The sequence below is a fragment of the Carcharodon carcharias genome (genome assembly GCF_017639515.1).
Source record: "Carcharodon carcharias isolate sCarCar2 chromosome 35 unlocalized genomic scaffold, sCarCar2.pri SUPER_35_unloc_11, whole genome shotgun sequence".
Lineage (NCBI taxonomy): Eukaryota > Metazoa > Chordata > Chondrichthyes > Lamniformes > Lamnidae > Carcharodon > Carcharodon carcharias.
Window position 1 is genome coordinate 1 of NW_024470703.1, and position 15,734 is coordinate 15,734.

General features: G+C 42.6%; 1 protein-coding gene across 1 annotated transcript in view; it reads left to right on the top strand.

Moving 5' to 3' along the window:
* Positions 1–606: 606 nt before the first annotated feature.
* LOC121274188 (dynamin-1-like protein) overlaps positions 607–15,734 on the top strand; it is a gene marked incomplete at its 5' end in the record, with an annotated part of 399,113 nt that continues 383,985 nt past the window's right edge. The window contains one exon of the mRNA XM_041181386.1: positions 607–762. Coding sequence (XP_041037320.1) covers positions 607–762 — 156 coding nt within the window. The remainder of the gene's footprint in view (positions 763–15,734) is intronic.

Here is a 15,734-nt window from a genome sequence, read left to right on the forward strand (position 1 = left end):
GTGAGGTGGTGTGTGTGTGTGGGGAGGGGTTGTGTGTGTGTGTGTGGGGAGTGGGGGTGTGTGTGTGTGGGGAGGGGGATGTGTGTACGAGTACACGCCCCTCTGTCTGGGGTGAGTGAAAACCTCCTCGAAACGGTTGAGATTTTTGATTGGAGTCAATGGACTATTTTGAGATTCCACATTTTTATCATTTTCCACACATACGTTCAGTTCAATAACCAAATTATTAACGAAATATGTTCAGCTTAAAGAACGGTTTGACACTGCGCTCCAACGCTCCCGCACGTAGGGCATCTGGAGGCACAGCAGGATCCCAGTAGTAAAGCGTTTACGGGCCTGGGATATCTGTTATGTAGAATTATGCCACCCAAGACCAATGCTGCAGAAGGTAGAGCGTTGGCAAAGTCTGTTGATAATACTGAGAGATAGAGGAGGAGAAGCAATCTGGGGATCAAAGTCAGAAAATACAAGGATAGCTCTCATGGAAGAGAACTGACTGTCCGTTTTTAACCCGTCTGTTGCTGAGGGTTTGGGAGTTGTCCCTTGCTGTGTGTTAATGGACAGCTCGCTCTTCCTTAGCTAATGCTTTGTGTACAACACTCACAGGGCCCACGACCTGCTCTCTTTGTGCCTGAAGTTTCTTTCGAACTCTTAGTGAAGAGGCAAATCAAGCGTCTAGAGGAACCCAGTTTGCGTTGTGTGGAGCTGGTGCACGAGGAGCTCCAGAGAATCATACAGCACTGTTCAACATACAACACACAGGTAACTGTTCAACATACAACACACAGGTAACTGTTCAACATACAACACACAGGTAACTTCAACATACAACACATGGGTAACTGTTCAACATACAACACACAGGTAACTGTTCAACTAACAACACACAGGTAACTTCAACATACAACACATGGGTAACTGTTCAACATACAACACACGGGTAACTGTTCGACATACAACACACGGGTAACTGTTCGACATACAACACACGGGTAACTGTTCAACATACAACACACAGGTAACTGTTCAACATACAACACACAGGTAACTGTTCAACATACAACACACGGGTAACTGTTCAACATACAACACACAGGTAACTTCAACATACAACATGGGTGACTATTCAACATACAACACACGGGTAACTGTTCAACATACAACACACGGGTAACTGTTCAACATTCAACACACGGGTCACTGTTCAACATACAACACACGAGTAACTGTTCAACATACAACACACAGGTAACTGTTCGACATACAACACACGGGTAACTGTTCTACATACAACACACGGGTAACTGTTCAACATACAACACATGGGTAACACCAACATACAACACACGGGTAACACCAACATACAACACACGGGTAACTGTTCAACATACAACACACGGGTAACTGTTGAACATACAACACACAGGTAACTGTTGAACATACAACGCACGGGTAAGTGTTCAACATACAACACACGGGTAACTGTTCAATATACAACACACGTGTAACTGTTCGACATACAACACACAGGTAACTGTTCAACATACAACACACGGGTAACAGTTCGACATACAACACACAGGTAACTGTTCGACATACAACACACAGGTAACTGTTCAACATACAACACACAGGTAACTTCAACATACAACACACGGGTAACTGTTCAACATACAACACACAGGTAACTGTTCAACATACAACACACGGGTAACTGTTCAACATACAACACACGGGTAACGGTTCGACACGCGACACACAGGTAACTGTTCAACATACAACACACAGGTAACTTCAACATACAACACACGGGTAACTGTTCAACATACAACACAAGGTAACTGTTCGACATACAATACACGGGTAACGGTTCGACACGCAACACACAGGTAACTGTTCAACATACAACACACAGGTAACTGTTCAACATACAACACACGGGTAACTGTTCGACATACAGCATACGGGTAACTGTTCGACATACAACACACGGGTAACTGTTCAACATACAACACACGGGTAACTGTTCGACATGCAACACACGGGTAACTGTTCGACATACAACACACGGGTAACTGTTTTACATACAACACACGGGTAACTGTTCGACATACAACACACGGTTAACTGTTCAATATACAACACACGGGTAACTGTTCGACATACAACAAACGGGTTTCTGTTCGACATACAACACACAGGTAACTTCAACATACAACACACGGGTAACTGTTCAACATACAACACACAGGTAACTGTTCAACATACAACACACGGGTAACTGTTCAACATACAACACATGGGTAACGGTTCGACACGCGACACACAGGTAACTGTTCAACATACAACACACGGGTAACTGTTCAACATACAACACACGGGTAACTGCTCAACATACAACACACGGGTAACTGTTCAACATACAACACACGGGTAACTTCAACATACAACACATGGGTAACTGTTCGACATACAACACACGGTAACTGTTCAACATACAACACACGGGTAACTGTTCAACATACAACACACGGGTAACTGTTCAACATACAACACACAGGTAACTTCAACATACAACACACGGGTAACTGTTCAACATACAACACACGGGTAACTGTTTGACATACAACACACGGGTAACTGTTCGGCATGCAACACACGGGTAACTGTTCGACATACAACACACAGTTAACTGTTCAATATACAACACACGGGTAACTGTTCAACATACAACACACAGGTAACTTCAACATACGGGTAACTGTTCGACATACAACACACAGGTAACTGTTCAACATACAACACACAGGTAACTTCAACATACAACACACGGGTAACTGTTCAACATACAACACACGGGTAACTGTTCAACATACAACACACGGGTAACTGTTCGACATACAACATACGGGTAACTGTTCAACATACAACACATGGGTAACACCAACATACAACACACGGGTAACACCAACATACAACACACGGGTAACTGTTCAACATACAACACACGGGTAACTGTTGAACATACAACACACAGGTAACTGTTGAACATACAACGCACGGGTAACTGTTCAACATACAACACACGGGTAACTGTTCAATATACAACACACGTGTAACTGTTCGACATACAACACACAGGTAACTGTTCAACATACAACACACGGGTAACAGTTCGACATACAACACACAGGTAACTGTTCGACATACAACACACAGGTAACTGTTCAACATACAACACACAGGTAACTTCAACATACAACACACGGGTAACTGTTCAACATACAACACAAGGTAACTGTTCGACATACAATACACGGGTAATGGTTCGACACGCAACACACAGGTAACTGTTCAACATACAACACACAGGTAACTGTTCAACATACAACACACGGGTAACTGTTCGACATACAGCATACGGGTAACTGTTCGACATACAACACACGGGTAACTGTTCAACATACAACACACGGGTAACTGTTTGACATGCAACACACGGGTAACTGTTCGACATACAACACACGGGTAACTGTTTTACATACAACACACGGGTAACTGTTCGACATACAACACACGGTTAACTGTTCAATATACAACACACGGGTAACTGTTCGACATACAACACACGGGTTTCTGTTCGACATACAACACACAGGTAACTTCAACATACAACACACGGGTAACTGTTCAACATACAACACACGGGTAACTGTTCAACATACAACACACGGGTAACGGTTCGACACGCGACACACAGGTAACTGTTCAACATACAACACACGGGTAACTGTTCAACATACAACACAAGGTAACTGTTCGACATACAATACACGGGTAACGGTTCGACACGCAACACACAGGTAACTGTTCAACATACAACACACAGGTAACTGTTCAACATACAACACACGGGTAACTGTTCGACATACAGCATACGGGTAACTGTTCGACATACAACACACGGGTAACTGTTCAACATACAACACACGGGTAACTGTTCGACATGCAACACACGGGTAACTGTTCGACATACAACACACGGGTAACTGTTTTACATACAACACACGGGTAACTGTTCGACATACAACACACGGTTAACTGTTCAATATACAACACACGGGTAACTGTTCGACATACAACACACGGGTTTCTGTTCGACATACAACACACAGGTAACTTCAACATACAACACACGGGTAACTGTTCAACATACAACACACAGGTAACTGTTCAACATACAACACACGGGTAACTGTTCAACATACAACACACGGGTAACGGTTCGACACGCGACACACAGGTAACTGTTCAACATACAACACACGGGTAACTGTTCAACATACAACACACGGGTAACTGCTCAACATACAACACACGGGTAACTGTTCAACATACAACACACGGGTAACTTCAACATACAACACATGGGTAACTGTTCGACATACAACACACGGGTAACTGTTCAACATACAACACACGGGTAACTGTTCAACATACAACACACGGGTAACTGTTCAACATACAACACACAGGTAACTTCAACATACAACACACGGGTAACTGTTCAACATACAACACACGGGTAACTGTTTGACATACAACACACGGGTAACTGTTCGGCATGCAACACACGGGTAACTGTTCGACATACAACACACAGTTAACTGTTCAATATACAACACACGGGTAACTGTTCAACATACAACACACAGGTAACTTCAACATACGGGTAACTGTTCGACATACAACACACAGGTAACTGTTCAACATACAACACACAGGTAACTTCAACATACAACACACGGGTAACTGTTCAACATACAACACACGGGTAACTGTTCAACATACAACACACAGGTAACTGTTCAACATACAACACACGGGTAACTGTTCAACATACAACACACAGGTAACTTCAACATACAACACACGGGTAACTGTTCAACATACAACACACGGGTAACTGTTCAACATACAACACACGGGTAACTGTTCAACATACAACACACGGGTAACTGTTCAATATACAACACACGGGTAACTGTTCAACATACAACACATGGGTAACTGTTCAGCAGACGACACACGGGTAACTGTTCAACATACAACACACGTGTAACTGTTCGACATACAACACACAGGTAACTGTTCAACATACAACACAAGGTAACTGTTCGACATACAATACACGGGTAACGGTTCGACACGCAACACACAGGTAACTGTTCAACATACAACACACAGGTAACTGTTCGACATACAATACACGGGTAACGGTTCGACACGCAACACACAGGTAACTGTTCAACATACAACACACAGGTAACTGTTCAACATACAACACACGGGTAACTGTTCGACATACAACACACGGGTAACTGTTCGACATACAACACACGGGTAACTGTTCGACATACAACACACGGTTAATTGTTCAATATACAACACACGGGTAACTGTTCGACATACAACACATGGGTAACTGTTCGACATACAACACACAGGTAACTGTTCAACATACAACACACATGTAACTTCAACATACAACACACGGGTAACTGTTCAACATACAACACACAGGTAACTGTTCAACATACAACACACGGGTAACTGTTCAACATACAACACACGGGTAACGGTTCGACACTCCACACACAGGTAACTGTTCAACATACAACACACGGGTAACTGTTCAACATACAACACACGGATAACTGCTCAACATACAACACAGGGGTAACTGTTCAACATACAACACACGGGTAACTTCAATATACAACACATGGGTAACTGTTCGACATACAACACACGGGTAACTGTTTGACATACAACACACGGGTATCTGTTCGACATGCAACACACGGTTAACTGTTCAATATACAACACACGGGTAACTGTTCGGCATACAACACACGGGTAACTGTTCAACATACAACACACAGGTAACTTCAACATAGAACACACGGGTAACGGTTCGACATACAACACACAGGTAACTGTTCAACATACAACACACAGGTAACTTCAACATACAACACACGGGTAACTGTTCAACATACAACACATGGGTAACTGTTCAACATACAACACACGGGTAACTGTTCAACATACAACACACAGGTAACTGTTCAACATACAACACACAGGTAACTGTTCAACATACAACACACGGGTAACTGTTCGACATACAACATACGGGTAACTGTTCGACATACAACACACGGGTAACTGTTCAACATACAACACACGGGTAACTGTTCAACATACAACACACGGGTAACTGTTCAACATACAGCACACAGGTAACTTCAACATACAACACACGGGTAACTGTTCAACATACAACACACGGGTAACTGTTCAACATACAACACACGGGTAACTGTTCGACATACAACACACGGGTAACTGTTCGACATACAACACACAGGTAACTGTTCGACATACAATACACAGGTAACGGTTCGACATGCAACACACAGGTAACTGTTCAACATACAACACACAGGTAACTGTTCAACATACAACACACCGGTAACTGTTCAACATACAACACACAGGTAACTGTTCGACATACAACACACGGGTAACTGTTCGACATACAACACACGGGTAACTGTTCGACATACAACACACGGTTAACTGTTCAATATACAACACACGGGTAACTGTTCGACATACAACACACGGGTAACTGTTCGACATACAACACACAGGTAACTGTTCAACATACAACACACAGGTAACTTCAACATACAACACACGGGTAACTGTTCAACATACAACACACGGGTAACTGCTCAACATACAACACACCGGTAAATGTTCAACATAGAACACACAGGTAACTGTTCAACATACAACACACGGGTAACTGTTCGACATACAGCATACGGGTAACTGTTCGACATACAACACACGGGTAACTGTTCGACATACAACACACGGGTAACTGTTCGACATAGAACACACGGGTAACTGTTCGACATACAACACACGGGTAACTGTTCGACATACAACACATGGTTAACTGTTCAATATACAACACACGGGTAACTGTTCGACATACAACACACGGGTAACTGTTCGACATACAACACACAGGTAACTGTTCAACATACAACACACAGGTAACTTCAACATACAACACACGGGTAACTGTTCAATATACAACACACAGGTAACTGTTCAACATACAACACACGGGTAACTGTTCAACATACAACACACGGGTAATGGTTCGACACGCGACACACAGGTAACTGTTCAACATACAACACACGGGTAACTGTTCAACATACAACACACGGGTAACTGCTCAACATACAACACACGGGTAACTGTTCAACATACAACACACGGGTAACTTCAACATACAACACATGGGTAACTGTTCGACATACAACACACGGGTAACTGTTTGACATACAACACACGGGTAACTGTTCGACATGCAACACACGGTTAACTGTTCAATATACAACACACGGGTTAACTGTTCGGCATACAACACACAGGTAACTTCAACATACAACACACAGGTAACTTCAACATACAACACACGGGTAACTGTTCGACATACAACACACAGGTAACTGTTCGACATACAACACACAGGTAACTTCAACATACGACACACGGTTAACTGTTCAACATACAACACACGGGTAACTGTTCGACATACAACACATGGGTAACTGTTCAACATACAACACACAGGTAACTTCAACATACAACACACGGGTAACTGTTCAACATACAACACACGGGTAACTGTTCAACATACAACACACGGGTAACTGTTCAACATACAACACACGGGTAACTGTTCAACATACAACACACGGGTAACTGTTCAACATACAACACACGGGTAACTGTTCAACATACAACACACGGGTAACTGTTCGGCAGACGACACACGGGTAACTGTTCAACATACAACACACGTGTATCTGTTCAACATACAACACAGGTAACTGTTCAATACGCAACACAAGGTAACTGTTCGACATACAATACACGGGTAACGGTTCGACACGCAACACACAGGTAACTGTTCAACATATAACACACAGGTAACTGTTCAACATACAACACACGGGTAACTGTTCGACATACAACATACGGGTAACTGTTCAATATACAACACACGGGTAACTGTTCAACATACAACACACAGGTAACTGTTCAATATACAACACACGGGTAACTGTTCAATATACAACACACGGGTAACTGTTCAACATACAACACACAGGTAACTGTTCGACATACAACATACGGGTAACTGTTCAACATACAACACACAGGTAACTGTTCGACATACAACACACGGGTAACTGTTCAATATACAACACACGGGTAACTGTTCAACATACAACACACAGGTAACTGTTCGACATACAACATACGGGTAACTGTTCAACATACAACACACGGGTAACTGTTCAACATACAACACACGGGTAACTGTTCAACATACAACACACAGGTAACTTCAACATACAACACACGGGTAACTGTTCAACATACAACACACAGGTAACTGTTCAACATACAACACACAGGTAACTCTTCGACATACAACATACGGGTAACTGTTCAACATACAACACACAGGTAACTGTTCGACATACAGCACACGGGTAACTGTTCAATATACAACACACGGGTAACTGTTCAACATACAACACACAGGTAACTGTTCGACATACAACATACGGGTAACTGTTCAACATACAACACACGGGTAACTGTTCAACATACAACACACGGGTAACTGTTCAACATACAACACACAGGTAACTTCAACATACAACACACGGGTAACTGTTCAACATACAACACACAGGTAACTGTTCAACATACAACACACAGGTAACTGTTCAACATACAACACACAGGTAACTTCAACATACAACACACGGGTAACTGTTCAACATACAACACACAGGTAACTGTTCAACTAACAACACACAGGTAACTTCAACATACAACACATGGGTAACTGTTCAACATACAACACACGGGTAACTGTTCGACATACAACACACGGGTAACTGTTCGACATACAACACACGGGTAACTGTTCAACATACAACACACAGGTAACTGTTCAACATACAACACACAGGTAACTGTTCAACATACAACACACGGGTAACTGTTCAACATACAACACACAGGTAACTTCAACATACAACATGGGTGACTATTCAACATACAACACACGGGTAACTGTTCAACATACAACACACGGGTAACTGTTCAACATTCAACACACGGGTCACTGTTCAACATACAACACACGAGTAACTGTTCAACATACAACACACAGGTAACTGTTCGACATACAACACACGGGTAACTGTTCGACATACAACACACGGGTAACTGTTCAACATACAACACATGGGTAACACCAACATACAACACACGGGTAACACCAACATACAACACACGGGTAACTGTTCAACATACAACACACGGGTAACTGTTGAACATACAACACACAGGTAACTGTTGAACATACAACGCACGGGTAAGTGTTCAACATACAACACACGGGTAACTGTTCAATATACAACACACGTGTAACTGTTCGACATACAACACACAGGTAACTGTTCAACATACAACACACGGGTAACAGTTCGACATACAACACACAGGTAACTGTTCGACATACAACACACAGGTAACTGTTCAACATACAACACACAGGTAAATTCAACATACAACACACGGGTAACTGTTCAACATACAACACACAGGTAACTGTTCAACATACAACACACGGGTAACTGTTCAACATACAACACACGGGTAACGGTTCGACACGCGACACACAGGTAACTGTTCAACATACAACACACAGGTAACTTCAACATACAACACACGGGTAACTGTTCAACATACAACACAAGGTAACTGTTCGACATACAATACACGGGTAACGGTTCGACACGCAACACACAGGTAACTGTTCAACATACAACACACAGGTAACTGTTCAACATACAACACACGGGTAACTGTTCGACATACAGCATACGGGTAACTGTTCGACATACAACACACGGGTAACTGTTCAACATACAACACACGGGTAACTGTTCGACATGCAACACACGGGTAACTGTTCGACATACAACACACGGGTAACTGTTTTACATACAACACACGGGTAACTGTTCGACATACAACACACGGTTAACTGTTCAATATACAACACACGGGTAACTGTTCGACATACAACAAACGGGTTTCTGTTCGACATACAACACACAGGTAACTTCAACATACAACACACGGGTAACTGTTCAACATACAACACACAGGTAACTGTTCAACATACAACACACGGGTAACTGTTCAACATACAACACACGGGTAACGGTTCGACACGCGACACACAGGTAACTGTTCAACATACAACACACGGGTAACTGTTCAACATACAACACACGGGTAACTGCTCAACATACAACACACGGGTAACTGTTCAACATACAACACACGGGTAACTTCAACATACAACACATGGGTAACTGTTCGACATACAACACACGGGTAACTGTTCAACATACAACACACGGGTAACTGTTCAACATACAACACACGGGTAACTGTTCAACATACAACACACAGGTAACTTCAACATACAACACACGGGTAACTGTTCAACATACAACACACGGGTAACTGTTTGACATACAACACACGGGTAACTGTTCGGCATGCAACACACGGGTAACTGTTCGACATACAACACACAGTTAACTGTTCAATATACAACACACGGGTAACTGTTCAACATACAACACACAGGTAACTTCAACATACGGGTAACTGTTCGACATACAACACACAGGTAACTGTTCAACATACAACACACAGGTAACTTCAACATACAACACACGGGTAACTGTTCAACATACAACACACGGGTAACTGTTCAACATACAACACACGGGTAACTGTTCGACATACAACACACGGGTAACTGTTCAACATACAACACATGGGTAACACCAACATACAACACACGGGTAACACCAACATACAACACACGGGTAACTGTTCAACATACAACACACGGGTAACTGTTGAACATACAACACACAGGTAACTGTTGAACATACAACGCACGGGTAACTGTTCAACATACAACACACGGGTAACTGTTCAATATACAACACACGTGTAACTGTTCGACATACAACACACAGGTAACTGTTCAACATACAACACACGGGTAACAGTTCGACATACAACACACAGGTAACTGTTCGACATACAACACACAGGTAACTGTTCAACATACAACACACAGGTAACTTCAACATACAACACACGGGTAACTGTTCAACATACAACACAAGGTAACTGTTCGACATACAATACACGGGTAATGGTTCGACACGCAACACACAGGTAACTGTTCAACATACAACACACAGGTAACTGTTCAACATACAACACACGGGTAACTGTTCGACATACAGCATACGGGTAACTGTTCGACATACAACACACGGGTAACTGTTCAACATACAACACACGGGTAACTGTTCGACATGCAACACACGGGTAACTGTTCGACATACAACACACGGGTAACTGTTTTACATACAACACACGGGTAACTGTTCGACATACAACACACGGTTAACTGTTCAATATACAACACACGGGTAACTGTTCGACATACAACACACGGGTTTCTGTTCGACATACAACACACAGGTAACTTCAACATACAACACACGGGTAACTGTTCAACATAGAACACACGGGTAACTGTTCAACATACAACACACGGGTAACGGTTCGACACGCGACACACAGGTAACTGTTCAACATACAACACACGGGTAACTGTTCAACATACAACACAAGGTAACTGTTCGACATACAATACACGGGTAACGGTTCGACACGCAACACACAGGTAACTGTTCAACATACAACACACAGGTAACTGTTCAACATACAACACACGGGTAACTGTTCGACATACAGCATACGGGTAACTGTTCGACATACAACACACGGGTAACTGTTCAACATACAACACACGGGTCACTGTTCGACATGCAACACACGGGTAACTGTTCGACATACAACACACGGGTAACTGTTTTACATACAACACACGGGTAACTGTTCGACATACAACACACGGTTAACTGTTCAATATACAACACACGGGTAACTGTTCGACATACAACACACGGGTTTCTGTTCGACATACAACACACAGGTAACTTCAACATACAACACACGGGTAACTGTTCAACATACAACACACAGGTAACTGTTCAACATACAACACACGGGTAACTGTTCAACATACAACACACGGGTAACGGTTCGACACGCGACACACAGGTAACTGTTCAACATACAACACACGGGTAACTGTTCAACATACAACACACGGGTAACTGCTCAACATACAACACACGGGTAACTGTTCAACATACAACACACGGGTAACTTCAACATACAACACATGGGTAACTGTTCGACATACAACACACGGGTAACTGTTCAACATACAACACACGGGTAACTGTTCAACATACAACACACGGGTAACTGTTCAACATACAACACACAGGTAACTTCAACATACAACACACGGGTAACTGTTCAACATACAACACACGGGTAACTGTTTGACATACAACACACGGGTAACTGTTCGGCATGCAACACACGGGTAACTGTTCGACATACAACACACAGTTAACTGTTCAATATACAACACACGGGTAACTGTTCAACATACAACACACAGGTAACTTCAACATACGGGTAACTGTTCGACATACAACACACAGGTAACTGTTCAACATACAACACACAGGTAACTTCAACATACAACACACGGGTAACTGTTCAACATACAACACACGGGTAACTGTTCAACATACAACACACGGGTAACTGTTCAACATACAACACACGGGTAACTGTTCAACATACAACACACAGGTAACTGTTCAGCAGACGACACACGGGTAACTGTTCAACATACAACACACGTGTAACTGTTCGACATACAACACACAGGTAACTGTTCAACATACAACACAAGGTAACTGTTCGACATACAATACACGGGTAACGGTTCGACACGCAACACACAGGTAACTGTTCAACATACAACACACAGGTAACTGTTCGACATACAATACACGGGTAACGGTTCGACACGCAACACACAGGTAACTGTTCAACATACAACACACAGGTAACTGTTCAATATACAACACACGGGTAACTGTTCGACATACAACACACGGGTAACTGTTCGACATACAACACACGGGTAACTGTTCGACATACAACACACGGTTAATTGTTCAATATACAACACACGGGTAACTGTTCGACATACAACACATGGGTAACTGTTCGACATACAACACACAGGTAACTGTTCAACATACAACACACATGTAACTTCAACATACAACACACGGGTAACTGTTCAACATACAACACACAGGTAACTGTTCAACATACAACACACGGGTAACTGTTCAACATACAACACACGGGTAACGGTTCGACACGCGACACACAGGTAACTGTTCAACATACAACACACGGGTAACTGTTCAACATACAACACACGGATAACTGCTCAACATACAACACAGGGGTAACTGTTCAACATACAACACACGGGTAACTTCAATATACAACACATGGGTAACTGTTCGACATACAACACACGGGTAACTGTTTGACATACAACACACGGGTATCTGTTCGACATGCAACACACGGTTAACTGTTCAATATACAACACACGGGTAACTGTTCGGCATACAACACACGGGTAACTGTTCAACATACAACACACAGGTAACTTCAACATAGAACACACGGGTAACGGTTCGACATACAACACACAGGTAACTGTTCAACATACAACACACAGGTAACTTCAACATACAACACACGGGTAACTGTTCAACATACAACACATGGGTAACTGTTCAACATACAACACACGGGTAACTGTTCAACATACAACACACAGGTAACTTCAACATACAACACACGGGTAACTGTTCAACATACAACACACGGTTAACTGTTCAACATACAACACACGGGTAACTGTTCAACATACAACACACGGGTAACTGTTCAACATACAACACACGGGTAACTGTTCGGCAGACGACACACGGGTAACTGTTCAACATACAACACACGTATAACTGTTCAACATACAAAACACACATAACTGTTCAACATACAACACAAGGTAACTGTTCGACATACAATACACGGGTAACGGTTCGACACGCAACACACGGTTAACTGTTCAACATACAACACACGGGTAACTGTTCAACATACAACACACGGGTAACTGTTCAACATACAACACACAGGTAACTGTTCAACATACAACACACGGGTAACTGTTCGACATACAACATACGGGTAACTGTTCGACATACAACACACGGGTAACTGTTCAACATACAACACACGGGTAACTGTTCAACATACAACACACGGGTAACTGTTCAACATACAGCACACAGGTAACTTCAACATACAACACACGGGTAACTGTTCAACATACAACACACGGGTAACTGTTCAACATACAACACACGGGTAACTGTTCGACATACAACACACGGGTAACTGTTCGACATACAACACACAGGTAACTGTTCGACATGCAATACACAGGTAACTGTTCGACATGCAATACACAGGTAACTGTTCAACATACAACACACAGGTAACTGTTCAACATACAACACACCGGTAACTGTTCAACATACAACACACAGGTAACTGTTCGACATACAACACACGGGTAACTGTTCGACATACAACACACGGGTAACTGTTCGACATACAACACACGGTTAACTGTTCAATATACAACACACGGGTAACTGTTCGACATACAACACACGGGTAACTGTTCGACATACAACACACAGGTAACTGTTCAACATACAACACACAGGTAACTTCAACATACAACACACGGGTAACTGTTCAACATACAACACACGGGTAACTGCTCAACATACAACACACCGGTAAATGTTCAACATAGAACACACAGGTAACTGTTCAACATACAACACACGGGTAACTGTTCGACATACAGCATACGGGTAACTGTTCGACATACAACACACGGGTAACTGTTCGACATACAACACACGGGTAACTGTTCGACATAGAACACATGGGTAACTGTTCGACATACAACACACGGGTAACTGTTCGACATACAACACACGGTTAACTGTTCAATATACAACACACGGGTAACTGTTCGACATACAACACACGGGTAACTGTTCGACATACAACACACAGGTAACTGTTCAACATACAACACACAGGTAACTTCAACATACAACACACGGGTAACTGTTCAATATACAACACACAGGTAACTGTTCAACATACAACACACGGGTAACTGTTCAACATACAACACACGGGTAATGGTTCGACACGCGACACACAGGTAACTGTTCAACATACAACACACGGGTAACTGTTCAACATACAACACACGGGTAACTGCTCAACATACAACACACGGGTAACTGTTCAACATACAACACACGGGTAACTTCAACATACAACACATGGGTAACTGTTCGACATACAACACACGGGTAACTGTTTGACATACAACACACGGGTAACTGTTCGACATG